The sequence below is a fragment of the Trachinotus anak genome, unplaced genomic scaffold, assembly GCF_046630095.1.
Source record: "Trachinotus anak isolate AG129_WGS33_773 ecotype Australia unplaced genomic scaffold, CSIRO_AGI_Tana_v1 ptg000033l, whole genome shotgun sequence".
Lineage (NCBI taxonomy): Eukaryota > Metazoa > Chordata > Actinopteri > Carangiformes > Carangidae > Trachinotus > Trachinotus anak.
Genome location: NW_027273884.1, coordinates 6,547,155 through 6,562,965, shown reverse-complemented (window position 1 = coordinate 6,562,965; position 15,811 = coordinate 6,547,155). Strand labels below are relative to the sequence as shown.

General features: G+C 39.8%; 1 protein-coding gene across 1 annotated transcript in view; it reads right to left on the bottom strand.

Moving 5' to 3' along the window:
• LOC139614260 (protein phosphatase 1 regulatory subunit 37) overlaps positions 1-15,811 on the bottom strand; it is a 69,299-nt gene that overhangs the window by 43,387 nt on the left and 10,101 nt on the right. Inside the window, exons 3-6 of the mRNA XM_071471453.1 lie at positions 10,290-10,335; positions 3,503-3,603; positions 3,190-3,309; positions 743-890 (exon numbers count right to left, since the gene is read on the bottom strand). Coding sequence (XP_071327554.1) covers positions 743-890; positions 3,190-3,309; positions 3,503-3,603; positions 10,290-10,335 — 415 coding nt within the window. The remainder of the gene's footprint in view (positions 1-742; positions 891-3,189; positions 3,310-3,502; positions 3,604-10,289; positions 10,336-15,811) is intronic.

Sequence of the window (15,811 nt, the reverse complement as noted above, 5' to 3'; positions counted from 1 at the left end):
TTGTGTGTATGTGTGTGTGTGCCTGTATCTACACCCTATTCATTTGTGGGTCACATGACCCACCGTTACCTCTCCACCCCGCTTCATCATCTCATACACTGTTCAGAGATACAGCAGCAGCCAATCAGTGAAGGTCAGAGAGGACGGACCTCGCTCAAGTCGCTCTATTGTTGCTTTGATTATTTCAAATGACACTTTTAATAGTTTATGAAGATCATAAACAAGTGTTCATGTGCTTTAAGTGTGTGTGTGTGTGTGTGTGTGTGTGTGTAAGCAAATGACTTTAAGAAGTGTGTGAGTGTGTACAGATCATATTTAGATATATACCAATACAAAAATGTGCATATCTAAGGTCAGATTTTGGCTCAAGAGACTATACATGAATCCAAAATGTATGTGCTTGTGTGAGTGTGTGTGTGTGTGTGTGTGTGTGTGTCCTGGCTGCCAGAACCTTTATAGATGTGTGCAGTGGTGTGTAAAGTGACAGGTAAGAGATTAGGCCTCTAATCCGGGTCCAGACCTGCAGAGAGGGTCACAGGTCAAAATCTGGTCCTGCTGGCCACAGGACACACACAAACACACATACATACACACACACTACCTACACACACTACCCACACACATTTACACACACTTGTACACACACGGCTTTGTACACACAGTCCACACTTACACATAACGATTATTTCAAACAAATAAGATCTTGGTGGTCAGTGTGTGTGTGTGTGTGTTTGCGTCATACCCAGTGTGTATAGTGGCATGCCGCTGAGCTGGGCATTGTGAAGGTGCAGCACTGTGAGCCGGCTGGTCAGCAGAGCTTTAGATAGAGAGAGGGCTGGGTAGTCCACCATGGGCATGTTACACACATCTAGTCTGGACAGACGCACACTCTGAAACACACACACATTGTGCAGACATACAATAAGTACAGACATAGAAACAGTGGAAGACATGTCTAATCTGGCCAAAAGGAGAGGAAGAGGAAGAAAGGGCGAGGATGCATGGAGGAAAAAAAAAAGCTTCACCATCTGCTGTCAAACACTCAGACCTGTTAGAAGAAGGGTGGAGAGGTGGTGCTGAAGAGTTAGAGTCTGACACTGGGCCCACCTGTCTGTCCGCCCTCACATCAAACACTGAGTGAACCAGGAGGAGGAAGAAAATGTGCCTGAGTGACGTGGTGGTCAGGTAGTTGGGGCAGATACGGGGGCATTGTGGGTACTGGTTTGGCATTAGATGGTTGGTATTTTGTTGTGCCGGATGATGCTGGAGGTTTAGGGGCGCAAAGGTATAAATGTTAATAACTCAAATAACTCAAATGAACTCTGTAGCTTCAGTTTTGTCACAACACGAGTGGTGATGCACTTTAACTGACTAAAACTATGTCCTGCAAAGTGTGATTATATTCTACTCCACTTATTTGTTTTGGAAATGGAATTACTGCCTCATGCTCTGTGGCCATTTTGTCCAATAATCAGTGAGTGTGAGATCCCGATACTCCACAGGAGGAGGAGGTGGGTGTTTGGGTGCAAAAAGCTCAGGACTTTGACCCCAGGGACTAGGATTCACATCCTGCCTCCTACTGCAGTCTATGTTGTTGGGTTTCGATCTTCTGAACATTACTATTTACCCAAACTTTAACCAAGTACTTAGAGCTGCAGAGGTTTTAGTTGCCACCAGCGGCTGATGTTGGGGGGGGGGAGTAAAATCTGTTGGCAGTTAACAGTTTTACGATGTGACCAAATGAAATGCTGCGTTCTCACATTCTAAAACCACTCAGCATCACATTTAACATGAAATATGTTAGCTACTGTGCTAATGCAGATTAGTTGTACATGAATGTAATTTGTAGGAGGCAGGATTGGCTGCGTAAACTGGGTGTGGGATTTTGGTGAAAGTTGGTGAGTTGTCATCCACCATTATATAAGCCTGATCATGATTAATATTAACAGGGTAGTGTTAAATCAAACACTACTGTTGTCACTTAACTCAAATGGAATGCTGTTTTTTGTTTTTTTGCAAGTCTGAAAATACATTGTTGGTCCTTTGCGTTCTGCTACACAGCCAAGATGGCACTGAGGGTGAAAAGTGTCCATTGTTTTACACTCAGTTCTTTGACTGTTTGGAGTACAACATCCAGGTACTTCTATGCACTGCATGTTACAGTATCTTTTCTTCCTAGGAAAGTTCCTCACTGAGTGAAATGATCTGGAAGTATCTAAGTGTCAGCCATGATGAGAGCTGGTCCAACTCTCTAAATGATAAGGAAAGGAGCCTTAATGCTTCTTATCTTATCTCCTTTAGCATAGGAAACAATGGACTTTCCTGTATGAAAGGAAATTATGCTGTCCCACAGTGACGCACCATTGTATTTTCACCACGGCAGACCCACATCAATGAAGAAACAACAGAGCAGCTGTTTTATGCTTGTGACACGATCCAAAACTAATGGAAATCCTTGTCTGATTGACTGAGCTCCAAATCCATCAATACAGAATTATTCTCTCTCAGGTCCAGTTAGGAGTCATCGTGAAGAACAAGCATTGAATTTCTAGTTAACATCACACAAAAATACTACATACATACATACATACACTACATACTACATCCCTCCCATTGTGGAATGCACTACAAAATCAAATTTCTCTAACAAATGTATAAAAAGGTCAAAAACACCAATACCAGGAAACTCTGTGTCTGTATATAATTTATTTTGATCCTTTGCTTAGTTCCTTATTTTTCTCTAGTTATCGTTAAATAAAATGTTTCTCTACTTGTAGTTTATTTCTTATTTCAACATTTCAATCCTGTTTGCTTTGTTTTTGGGAAAAGAGTATTTGTCCTGCTCAAAGTCCTTATTTTGATTTCCCTCAACATGTGTCACTCTGATCACACACACATGAAATCAGTCAGTGGTCGGCTATGATGTGGACCCATTGTTTCTCCCCTCACTGCTGATTGCTGGCGCTTGCTGCTGCAGTGACCCACTGTGTGTGTGTGTGTGTGCATGTGTGTGTGTGTGTTTTGATGTGTTTACGCATCATGTTTGCTGCGTATGAAGTTTGCAACCTGTTCGCTCTGCCCTGCATCTCCAATCCACGTAGAGTGCAACAAACTCAGTTTCCAGGATGTACATTATCCCCCAGAGAAAGCCTTACAAGAAAAGATTACTGTTCCACTGCGTCAGCCAACCTGCTTTATCAAATGAGTGAGGGCCCTCCAACCGGATGTTCCCATACTGCCGTTGTCAGAAATGTCAAGATGGGTTGTAGATTCATAGTACAAAATCATATCCAGCAAAGACGATGCTCCCTGGAAGAGAAGAAATAGTGAAGGAGAAAAAAAATGAAGAAAGCGAGGCCTCAAATTTGACAGGAATGTTATGAAGTTCTTTTGGGAGGAAAAAAATAGCCTCTAATCTGATACAGGGTGAGGCCTGAATATGAAACTGTATTGGAATTGGAAGACGAAGATGAGGAAAATAAGTTTTGCTCATAAAACTCACATTTTCTTCCAGTTGGGTTGCCTGCAGATTGATGAAATCAAAGTGCAGCGATTTCAGGACGACTTCCAGAGCTTCACAGGAGCGGTGGTCTAATCGCTCACCTTGATAGAGGCAAGCAATCAAACACAAGATAATTGGGAGCCTGTTTGCTAACAGGCAAAATTGCACAGCTCTAAATGTGCTTTATCCTTTTTTTTCTGAAATCACGACAAAACAACTTCCTCCATAGGCAAAGTTTATTTGTGTGTGTGTGTCTGTGTGTGTGTGTGTGTGTGTGTGTGTGTGTGTCTGTGTGTGTGTGTGTGTGTGTGTGTGTGTGTGTGTGTGTGTGTTTCTTTTAATAAAGTTCTGAGACTTAATCAGAAACAGAGAAAGAGAAATAATGATGACAGCTCCAGTTAGAGGGAACTGGATGTTGTTTTTCATGATTGCTTCCAAGATGTGACTGCTCAAGTGTCCATTGATTACTGACTGCCTGCACAACATCGTAATCAATAAAGTGACGCACCTTTATACACCAGCTGAACTTCTGAAATTCCTTAACTTAGTCTGATTACTTTGAGATACCAAAATCTTAGAGAGTATGGAATAAATAATTTAACGCACATACAATATAATAACAATATGTAACAGAGTATAAAAAATCTTTCATTATTAATATTCACCAGAACCTAGTTCAGTTTACTTGAGTCCGATTCATTTCAGATGGAAAAGTTATTATTGTTTAAACCATAAGTATGTAAAGTAGTAAAAATCTTCACTCTGACCACCGACAACATTAAACTGTTAATGTGTCTGCAATTATATTAATGAGACAATATTATACAGTAATATTACACTGACATGTGCATAATGTGCACTTTTACCTTCAATATCATTTTTACTACACATTCTGACATAGACTCTAAATTTTCACAAATACTGTATTTTGGTATTTTAGCTAGTAATAATTTGAAAGCATCACTTTTATTTGTAATTGTTTTATTTTTCCCTCCTACTGCTGGATACTGATACTGATACTGACAAGAGGTTTTTGTTTTACTGTCATATACCTCAACTTTTGTTTTTTTTAGCATTTCCTACTGTTTTTATTTCATTTCCTTATGATGCTCTGCTTCACACAGTTCATCTTTTCTTTATTCATTTGTTCTTTACATTCCTATGTAATTTGTAATACATGTAACAGTAATAGAGATACACCTTTATGTATGTTTTTAAATGGTGTTATATTAATACACAAAGGTAGTTGCAACTTTTCGTACAGTGTGTTTATTGCTTTTAATTCAAAGCTTGCAGCCCCTGTAGTTTCATTCATGCGTCGCACACTTCTTTTGTTCTTTTCTTTTTACTACTACTACAGTTTTACTTAAGCATGTATGTCTGTATGCATGTATTTACTTTGCATCTATGCATTAGGGGTGTAAGGGTATGTGTATTTGTTCATTTGAGCATTTCATATAGGACACTCAGTTTGGTATGAGAGTCTGTATCGCCACACTAACTGTGTAAAACCTAAAACTTGAATTGAAATGAATGAATTGACATTTATTTTTCTTCTTATTGATACACACCAACTTCCAAACAGTGGAAGGTTTACAGCAGAAATATGACCAATGCCACGCGAATATTTAAATATTTCAAAATAATTCACCAAATGTTATTTCCTGTTTCTTTTGTTTTCCTTGCTAGTTTTAATGAACAAACGTCATTTGCGAGATACCAACCAAAGCTTGTAGTTTATCTACAAAATAGTATAAATGCTATATTTACTGTGTAGCTACTATGAGTATATTCATATGTTACCATGTATATCACATCACAAACAGTGATGCTTCCTGTCCTTTTGAATGAATAAAGTTGTATTTTATCCTCACTTTCACTACACAGCTGTGATCTACCATCTGTACAAACTTGTGAAATGAACCGTTTTTTGTTTAAAGCTTTTTGTTTCTCCTTCTTCTCTTCCACATTATTATTTTATTTTTGATATCCAACCATTAATCCTATTGTTTCTGTGATTTCTGTGTTTCTGTATTGTGTTTTTAGGAATGATTATCAGGAATCACTGTCACTGTTACATTTCCTAATCTGATGACTGGAATGTGTCACTGCTTCATACGCCAAATATGTGTGTATATATATATATATATATATATATATATATATATATATATATATATATATGTAAGCAATCTTATGACTGATGTGTCTTCACTATTGGATTTAAGTGATTGCAGTTAACATTTTGTAATCTGATTACTGTGGCTCCCCAACCCTGATCAGAAGTCACACTCCAAATCAAACTGTGACTGATCAAACAAGACTCAATCTCCCCCTCTCTCTCTCCTGGGTTCTTATCTTCCCAGCCAAGAAGGGGGAAATGATAATTACTATCATAATTATTTCCAAAATGATACTTTTCTCCTCTGTTTTAACAATAATCACTTAACTGAGTGATGGCAGAGGGCGTGTGGGGTGGAAGGGAGCGCCATCTGAAATCCCATTTTTCTAATCCGCCCTGCGTCAGGGAGATAATAAGGCAGCAACACCCGCAGTCAGATGTCATCAGTGCGTGACGACAGTGACGCCCATCATGGCATCACACACAACTTCACCCTGCTGCTGTATGCACATGTGTCTGCTGCTGTACTTCTGCACTTGTGAGACCTGGCAAAGTTTTAAGACCTTCAGTGTTATTAGGTTTTACTTTAACGTCAGGATTAGAATCAAATTGAGATTAATTCACTCCAAGCCTAGTCTACAAGCTTTGCTAACTGTGTTACAATGGTTTGTGTGAGCCACTTCTTCAGACAAGGCGTCTCTGCCAGAGACATATGTCAGTTAGTTTAACAGCACATCTCTCCTAACATTACCTTAGATGTGACAGGCAGTCCCGATAGCGTTAGCCACAGACTTGATAGTCAGCTTGTTAGTGATAGCACTAGCATAGCTTCATCAGCCAGTGAGGAGTGTTAAACATCATGGAGAGCCCTTTTGGTGATCCTATTGGCCTGCATGTCTCCTCCACTTCCACTGACAGGGTTGAACAATGCAAGCTCGTTGTAGGAACTCCATCACCCACAACGTTAGATTGGCATCACCCGCAACTGCCAACCAGCCAACATGGAGGCTGATCTTACTCTCCAACGGTCTGAGGAGCTGCTGGTTGAATTCAAAACTGACACTGGGCAGATGTGAACATTATCTGCAAGGAGCCCTACCACTCACTCATCCCTAGAAGACCACAGGAGCCTGCAATATTCCACTGGATAGCTGAGGTGGCGAGCTGGAGTGCATAGGGGAGATCCGGAGCACTGTGACCCACAGGAAAAGAAAGACCCACCCACTTGAATCATCCTTCATGGATGCTCCATAAACAACTTACTCAGCAGGCTGTTGTCTGTGAGAATGAATCTTGTGAGGAGATGGCATGAAATGGTGTGCAACAAAGGACACCTGCAGGCATATAGTCAACATGAGACATTAAAGACAATGCTGAGCCACATTCTGTACATGTAGCACGATACATACCTCTCCCTATGCTACAAAAGGGAAAGGAGGAATTCCAGAAGATTGAGAGAAATGGGATATCCAGAGGGTGACATGGCCCATTGACTGGTGTGTATCTATGGTGTTAGTCTTGAAGAAGAACACAGGTAAAGCCTGCATCTGTGTTTATCTCAACAGGCTCAACTTCAACTTCTGCCACAGCCTTCCGGAATAACGAGCACACCCCAACTACAGATTTAAAGAAACACTGCACCTGCCCTCAACAATGAGTGAAGGAGTTTGCAAGGCACCTGACTTCAAACACTGGAACTTCCACCAACATGGCAATGGGTATGCAGAGATTGCTGTGCAGATGGCAAAGAAAATTCTCAAACATGAAGATCCTGTGATGGCTCTAATGAGCTGTAGGTCCAGCCCCTACTCCCTGATGGGGAGAAAAGTCAGAACCATGCTCCCCACACTCAAGAAAAATCTCCCACCAAAATAGCCCAGCAGATGGAGGATTAGAGAGAAAAGGCTAAACAGGCTCACTACTTCAACCAGCGTTATCAAGCCAGACCCTTACTGTCCCTGCAAGCAGGAGAACCTGTATTCTCCAATTTGAGTCATGAAAAGTCTTGGTCTTTGCCCGTAATGATCTCAAGTGAAAGCACCACCCTGGGATCCTTTGTCATTAGGACACAGCAAGGAGCAGAGCTACAGTGGTGGACACAAACAAAGAGTGAGATGTCATATACGGTAGTCAAATGTGCTTGCACATATACTATGTGATATACAGTAATACAGACTAACATGAGAAGGCTACATGACCTGGCAAGAGTGTTGTTGTTGTTGTTGCTGTGCTGCCTGACTGTGATTTATTTTTAAAATTTACATTTAGCAGATGCTTTCATCCAAAGTGACTTGCAAGTGAGGAACAACACTAAAGCTTCAGTGCAGTAGGAGACCTTGGTGTAAGGAACAAGTGCTACATCTAATAAGTGCAAGGAGATCAAGTAAAGAAGTGCATCGAAAGTTCATAGTAAGTGTACTAGGTAAGTTAGGCATGTTAGCTTATTAAAGGTGTTAGGAGAGGAGGTGCTCTCGGAAGACATGAGTCTTCAAGAGATTCTGAAAGATAAGGAGGGATGCTCCTGCTCTGATAGATTTTAATAGCTTGTTCCACCATCAGGGAACACTATGAGAATGACTGGTTTTAGCAATGCCACAATGTTTTGCAAAGAGCTTCTCACAAGAACAAGATAATGTAATGTGCTGCCTTGATGATTACTTCCCAGAAAAAGGTCTTGAATGGAAGTTCTGTACAGGTGACAGGAGCACATGGTGGTGCTGTCAAACAGATCCGAGAGAGGGCACCAAACAGCAAGTGGACGCACTGTTTCTTACACAGGGACAGTGTTGCACCGAAAATGATGTCACGATGTGAAGACATGAATGTGAAATAATGCACTCAATTGAAGGTGTTTCACTGCTTTGTGTGAAAGATGTGATGCAAATTGTTTGCAGCTCTTGTACCACAGTGAAGTTCAGGTGGCTGTTTAATTGAACTGGGAAAAGAAGTGCACACGTTTCGGGAAGAGCTTTTTTCCAAAACTGGCTGACTTGTCAGATATATACAGTATATGCCATTAAATCAGATCAATATGTCAATGCAAGGCAGAAACAGCACAGTTTTGGTTTCAGACAAAAATTAGGCCTTCAAGACAAATCGCATTCTGGTGACAGAAGAGTCAAGGAGGGACAAACTGACATCTTTCACTCTTAAGTAAAACTTTGTAAGCCTCTCCTCAGATTAACATATCCAGTTCTACAATCCAACATTTGACTCAGTTGTCAGGAAGGTTGGCAGACTACTTCCTAAAGGACCCCTGACATGGAAACCTTTGGATTTAGGACCCTTCCTCTGTGGTTCCTGCTTCAGAAGACAGGGTTAAATTTGGGGTTTTAATTAGGCTCGGGTTTAGTTTGATGTAAGTGCTACAGGCAAATTTATTTTAAGAGGGTTAGATATTCTATTTGGAGTAAAATCTGGATTATGTCTAAAATTGTGTTTAGTTTAGTTTTAATGTTGTATTTTAAGTTTAGATTATTGTAAGGGTTAAATTAAAAATAAATAAATAAAATTAAATCAATAACTGTAAAGATCAGAGTTAGGACATAGGCAATGGTTTCAATTGATGCTAGGGTTGAGATTAATACAGGATTGGGACCAGAATAAGATTTAGGATTTATGGGCGTGACTGGGTCAAAATGGTGGTTCTTAACCTTCATGGCCTCATGAAGGTGTTGCAAGTGGGACGACAAATCATTTGCAAAACAGAACAATTTTGGTTAAAAAAAATGTAGTAAATAAAAACACAAAATAGCATAACATTTTTAAAAAAATGGTTTTTCTTTTATGTTTTAAGATGAAATGATCTTTAGGAACATTGAAAAACATTAAAAATGCTTAAAAACTCCTATTGTTTCTTTTTGTTTTTTTGTCTTGTATTAAGGCCTCATCACTGTGGAGACTGTGAAGCTTCCTACAAGTTTCCCCTGCTCTCAGTTCAAGTCCTGAATGTTCAATCATTATTATTGAAATAAAAAGTGCTCTGAGAAGGCTTTATCTGGCTTCCGTATTATTATAGGATCAGATGTGAGCTACCAACATTTTTGAGATTTTTGAAAAAGTTGGGAACTGTGAGGTCATGTCCTTAATGATCTGACATGTTCTGTGTTGTTTCTAGAATATTCTTGAAAAATTAGACACTGCATCGGGAACAAGTGGAATTATCCCACCCCGCAGAGTCCAGTCATGGGGTCTTTTTGAACGACAACCAAGCAGTTTTTTATGGTGGATTTCTAATGGAAATTCTGTGTTTTTTGTTGAACACATAAAAATAGGTTATAAATTGCAAACAAAGGCTGTGCACACATTTTGTTCAACAAGATCATTTCCATAAATAAACACACACTTGGCAAGTGTTCGAGACTTACAGTAAATGTAACATATTGTGTGCGCGTGTGTGTGTGTGTGTGAGAGAGTGAGAGAGAGAGAGAGAGAGGTATCAAATGTATCACACATATTACAAGAGATTTTCTTATTAACTGATGTTCATGTTTACATGAAGCAGTAAAGTTATAAAATTATCTCAAATATTTTTTAACTATTGTCCCATATTTTCTAATAACACTTTCAATGAACATGTAAAACATTAGAAAATAATTCAGTGTCTCGTGTCACATAAAGTTCTCAGTCATATTTAATAATGATGGAGTGAGGCGTTCAGCTTACCTTTGAGATCCAGACATTTCACACTGCCACCTACACACACACCCTGCTGAGAGAGACAGAGAGAGGGGTAGAAGCAGGAGGTGTGAGGGAAAGGCGCGAATACAAACACACACACACACACACAGACACACACAGATATTTGGCAACAGCAGTGCATCATCCACCCTCCCTGGTCTCTTTCTGCACGGCCTCTCCATCCATGCCACACTGTACCAGGTTTGATCAGAGAGGCTTATTGGACGCCAGAGCATGAATTATGAATTTCACACAGTTTACCGCCGCCGTTGATGGTGACACGGCGTCCTAATTAACCAGTGTATAATAATTAGAAACAGCTGGTCATCAGTTGATGTGTTCATTTGCCAGAGCCACTGTTCCACATACATCTAATTTGACTGCATCAATCACCGGAGGTGGCAGATTTGTGCGGATGGTGGAAAACACAGATTTTTTTTTTTTTGTTACTGACAGGCAAAACAGAGACAGATAGCAGGGATCATTGTGACTGGGGTTAAAATACAGAGCTGAATTTGACTCTTTATTAATAAAAGCAGGTTTCACCTCTGACTCCTCCAGATAATGTTGTATGTAAATATTTCTTATCAGTGATGAGGCCAGGCAGAGGTCAACAGCTGCTAACCCTGACATTATTTAATGAGTTTGGTCTCAACTATAGAAATACAGTTCTGTGGGATATTTAATGAGCCTTTTTTTCCCCATTTAGCATGAACGATTGTCAGAGTTTTAGAGACTGAATATCAGCATGAAATATCAGTTAGTGGAAACTTCAGTTAGGGCCCCACATCCACCAGGGGGCCCCAAAAGTGAGCAAATTAAAATTGTGAAGTAGCTTAGGTTTTACTCTCATTTGTACTTTTCACAGGAAAGAAGCCACACTGAAGATACTGTGTAAGATTTTTTTTTCTGCTTATTGTATTTGAATGATTTTAACTGTGGTGGGCTGATTTACACATTACAATAAAAATATCAAACATGTGAAATGACTGGTTTGTGCCTGTTCGTGTTTACTGTGCTTGTCCTGAAAAATATTTTCTTATTCTGATTCTTTTTTCTTTTGGATTTTTGTCGTGGTTTCTTTTATATTTGTAAGTGCTGTGTTTAAGTTTGTTTTCATCCCTATTTTGAACTCAAGTCCTGAACAATCAGCTTGCTTGACGCACGGGTTTCACCCACATCAGTGACCTCTGGGACCTGCAGTTACCCATGAACCCTTTCTCTGCATAGACCTATGGCGAGGTGCACACATATCTTCAGAGAAGTAACTCTTAGCAACGCGTGCAACAACAGCTGTGACTATCTGAGAAATTTCTGTCTTTTTGTCCTTGTTTTTCTCACTGGTTTCGAGTGGGCGGGGCTCAGGTGGAAAAGGTGACATCACAGATTTCTAAGCACCAATCATGATTCAACAACATTTGAATCAAAGCTGTGTCCCAATTCAGATCTATGAAGGTGTGGCCTCCGCAAAGGCCGAACCATTGGCTGTACCCGTCCTTACCGTTGCACCGCAAAGTGCGGCTGTTGTTGCCTAGCAACCTTATCAACACATTACTTTTTTTCTACATAAACTTGAGGAGCTGACACTCAATTTTTACATTTAAAAGTGCAGTCCTCAGGCTCTCTGTCATTGTTGTTTAATGCCATATTGGTGCGCAATGAATCTTGGGATAGGTTGGGCACCGAAGACTCCAACGGGTGGAGCCTTCGGTGCAGCCTCTGAATTGGGACACAGCTAAATTGTGCTGATTCTGGGTTGTTTGCTAATGTTGTCAATCAAAGCTGTTTAAACCACACCCACAAAGTCCTGATGAAGCAGATCAGAGTTAAACTCTTCACAAGTGGTTAAAATTGTATGTATTACCTTAGAGTTTTGCTTATATAGACATGAACATTTAATGTTAAACAGAAAAACTGAGGGTTTGAAACCAAGCTGACTGGGGCTTTATTTTTTAAGCTGGTTGTTATAACTACACCACATTTCCGGTTTTCATAATTTTAAATATTAAAACACTGTAAAACAATAATTTGTTAGTTTTGGTTTTCATCAAGAACATGGAGTGTGGGGAGTCCACTTCTGCTTCAGGCCCTGCACTGACTCGTCTCGACCCTGTCATGCCCATCACAGCCACGCGTCAGTCAAACCCTGACTCTTCCACACCGACTCCTCTTGGCTGGCTCACTGAACTGCTGCCTTCTTGTTTGCGAGCGGAGCCACATTTCCTCGGTCATCGCTAAATATGATTCATTGTTCAAAGGGACACGGGGAATACAAAAGGAACATGGAAGGCTCTCCTCACTTGGCTCTTGTGCTGCAGAGAGAGCGGAGCAAGGCGGGAGACAAAAGGACAGCGGCCATAATGTGCTCTTGTTGAAAGAATTAGGCAGATCAATGGGACATAAATTGCACTGTTTATGTATACAACACGCTGGTGTGTAATTGGTAGAGGTGGTTGAATTTCCCCCTGTAATCATCTTAACTGACACACACACACACACACACACACACACACACACACACACACACACACATACTCATGCACACAAATGTATCTGCAGTATATGTTCACTGCATGGGAATGTGTGTATATGTGTGTGTGTGTGTGTGTGTGTGTGTGTGTGTGTGTGCAGGATGTATGTATGTGGAACATACGCTGTTTTATAAATAATCAAAGGAGGCTTTCAGCTCTGATAGGAAGGACTGGAGATTATAATTTCACCTCATTTGAGTTTGATTAAATTTTTTTTAAATTAGTTTGATTCCAAAACTATAACAAATTAAAAATGATTCATGGTCTGGTTGATTCATTTATCATTTATTTTTATTCCATCCATCCACTGCATCACCCCCTGTAGACCATGAAATCCCAGCTGGAGTAAAGACGTGTTTGGGTTGGTTATAGCTTGGTCTATTTCACAGTCTCTGTATGCTTTTCTGTCACCTCTGAATTTTTCTGTCTGTCACTGCAACAACTAGAGAAGGAAAAAAAAAAAAGGTGTGCTGGCGTCCGGCTGGCGACTGCTTGTGAAACTGGTTTGTTTGTGGCACCGAGCCAACAAACGATACTCGGTACGAATGTGCGAGCAACTGGCTGGATACCCATATAACACACACTCACACACACACATGTAAAGAGAAAGAGAAAGAGAGAAACACACACGCAGCACTTCGTCCTCCTCGCAAGGAATACAGTGGCGGCTGTTTTTCATCTTAATGAATTTCTGAACTTGTTCGCTCCCCCTCCACTCGCCGCTGCCTCGTGGTGAAAGACGGAAACCGAAGACGCTGGCTGCCAAATCAATTGATGTGTCAGGAGGGAGAGAGGACAAAACGGAGTGATAAAAAGAAAAGCATTCCCACTCACACTCTCTCTCTGAGACACACGCAGGCAGCAGGAAAAGACAGAGAGAGGGAGGTGGGGGGAGATCTGGTTTCCAAACTTGACTTCCACAGAAGTCATCTCTGGTGCATTCACTATTCTTCACTCAGCCGTCCACAGCTGCTCTGCCTCTGCGGGTGGCTTTGTATTAAAAACTGTTTCAGTGCACAATTTCTCGTCTTAGCCCATTTAATTAACTGACAAAAAAATATATATATATAAATAATAGAAAAATTATATGTATAAATATATATATGTATGTATGTATTTTAAACATATATTTTCAGAGCTCTTAGGGGTTAAAGAAATCACCCCCACATTTTCCTTTCAGCATCTTTTCTGCAATAAAGGATAAATTATTTAAAATAACACGACCTTTTATCTCACACCCTTTGAAGGCAGCAAATTAAAAATGTAAATTGGGAGTTAATTAATATGCAAATATATTCATTCGCTGTTAACAATTAGCAATTAAAGCTGCAGTGTGAAAGAGCACAGACAAAATTAGTAACTTCATTTATCATTTAAAAAAAAAAAGAGAGATCTAAAAATGTACATAAAATTCTAATTGACTTTCACAGTATTCGCCACTGTCACTGCTTTTGTTCGTCCGTGGCGGTTTTGAAATACATGATAGCGGGCATTTAGTGGCTTAATGAATGCCACTTTGTGTAAAATACACTGTCCCCTTAAATGGTTGATGTAAATATGAAATAATGTACACATTCATGTGTGTGTGTGTGTGTGTTACGCAATGTGTGAACAGCCACAGAGCTTTAGTCTGATCTGTGTGTGTTTGGGTGTTTTGTTCATTTAACTCCCTGCTGAATTTCAGATTCAAGTTTTTTTTTTTTTTTTTTCCTTTTTTTTTCCCATATGACGGTATCAGCCTAAATATCGGAGGAAACACAGAGATGGGTGAGAGAGCAGTATTTTAAATGTGCAACATGAGAAATATTTAGAATAATATTTATTAAAATAAGAAGCTGGCCGCCAAAATAAATTTACACTTTTTGCAGCACTCAACATTCAGAAAATGTGTGCGATGCATTCTAAAATAAGCCGTCGTTTCACTCTTTCTAACAGCAGTGTTTACCAAAAACAGTCTGACAGAGGACGCCTGTACTGAGGGATTCTGGGAATCTTGCATCAACAGGGTCTGTTCACAGGCACAAACATTTGGTTTCATTCAAATTACTTTATTTCAGTCTTTAAAATAAATAACCTTAAACAAAAAAAAGAAAAAACTGAAACCAGAAATGTGCAAAAGTGTATACACAGCTGCAAATTTATGAATCAGAGTCGATAAAGAGATTATAGCAGTGACCACACATGTAGAGTTAAGACTGTTCACATCACAAATTTACAAAATGTAATGACCAAAAAATAAAAGCTGGGGAGGAGTCACACTGCACGAGTAAAGAACTTGCATCTGATGTGTAATTTATACAACAGGCTTTAGAACAGATATAGTGTATGAGGAATGTGAATCAATCGTATCACATGAAACACATTTGACATGTTAATCACTTGTGGAGGCACCATTTCAAATGTGAAAATCACACATGCATATACATCACACATACACATGCAAGTTTTTCACATGACATGTACGATGTGAAAATGTCAATTTCACATATAATTTCACGTGTGTCACATCAGTTCACATTTGATTAGGATTCAGTGCAGAGTGAGAAAAAGATCATCAGGAAATTTCACATTCTGAGCAGTTTGTGGGAACTTTAGACAAAACTTTTTCTGGTTTTATTTTTTTGTGTTTTTTTGTAATTTGATGTCCCACCTTTCCCTTTAGGCCAGGACAGGTGTGTTGATGTGAATGGAAGTCGTACTTTTTTTTTTTTTTAATATGGTGATTTGTGGTCACAGGGCCTCTCTCCTGTGTGAACCATCAGTGAGTCCAGGTCTGTAATATTACACTTACAAAAGCACTCATATTACTTGTGCAACCATCCGACCATGCAAATCCAATTCAGCCTAATAGTGCACCACCAATAGTGCCTCACACACGCCTTTCACTTTAACTGCTCCTGCTCCAATTCAATTAGAGGCAGAGGATGTAAAATAGACTCTTTTACATGTAGACAAGGTTTTATCCGTTCTCACTTA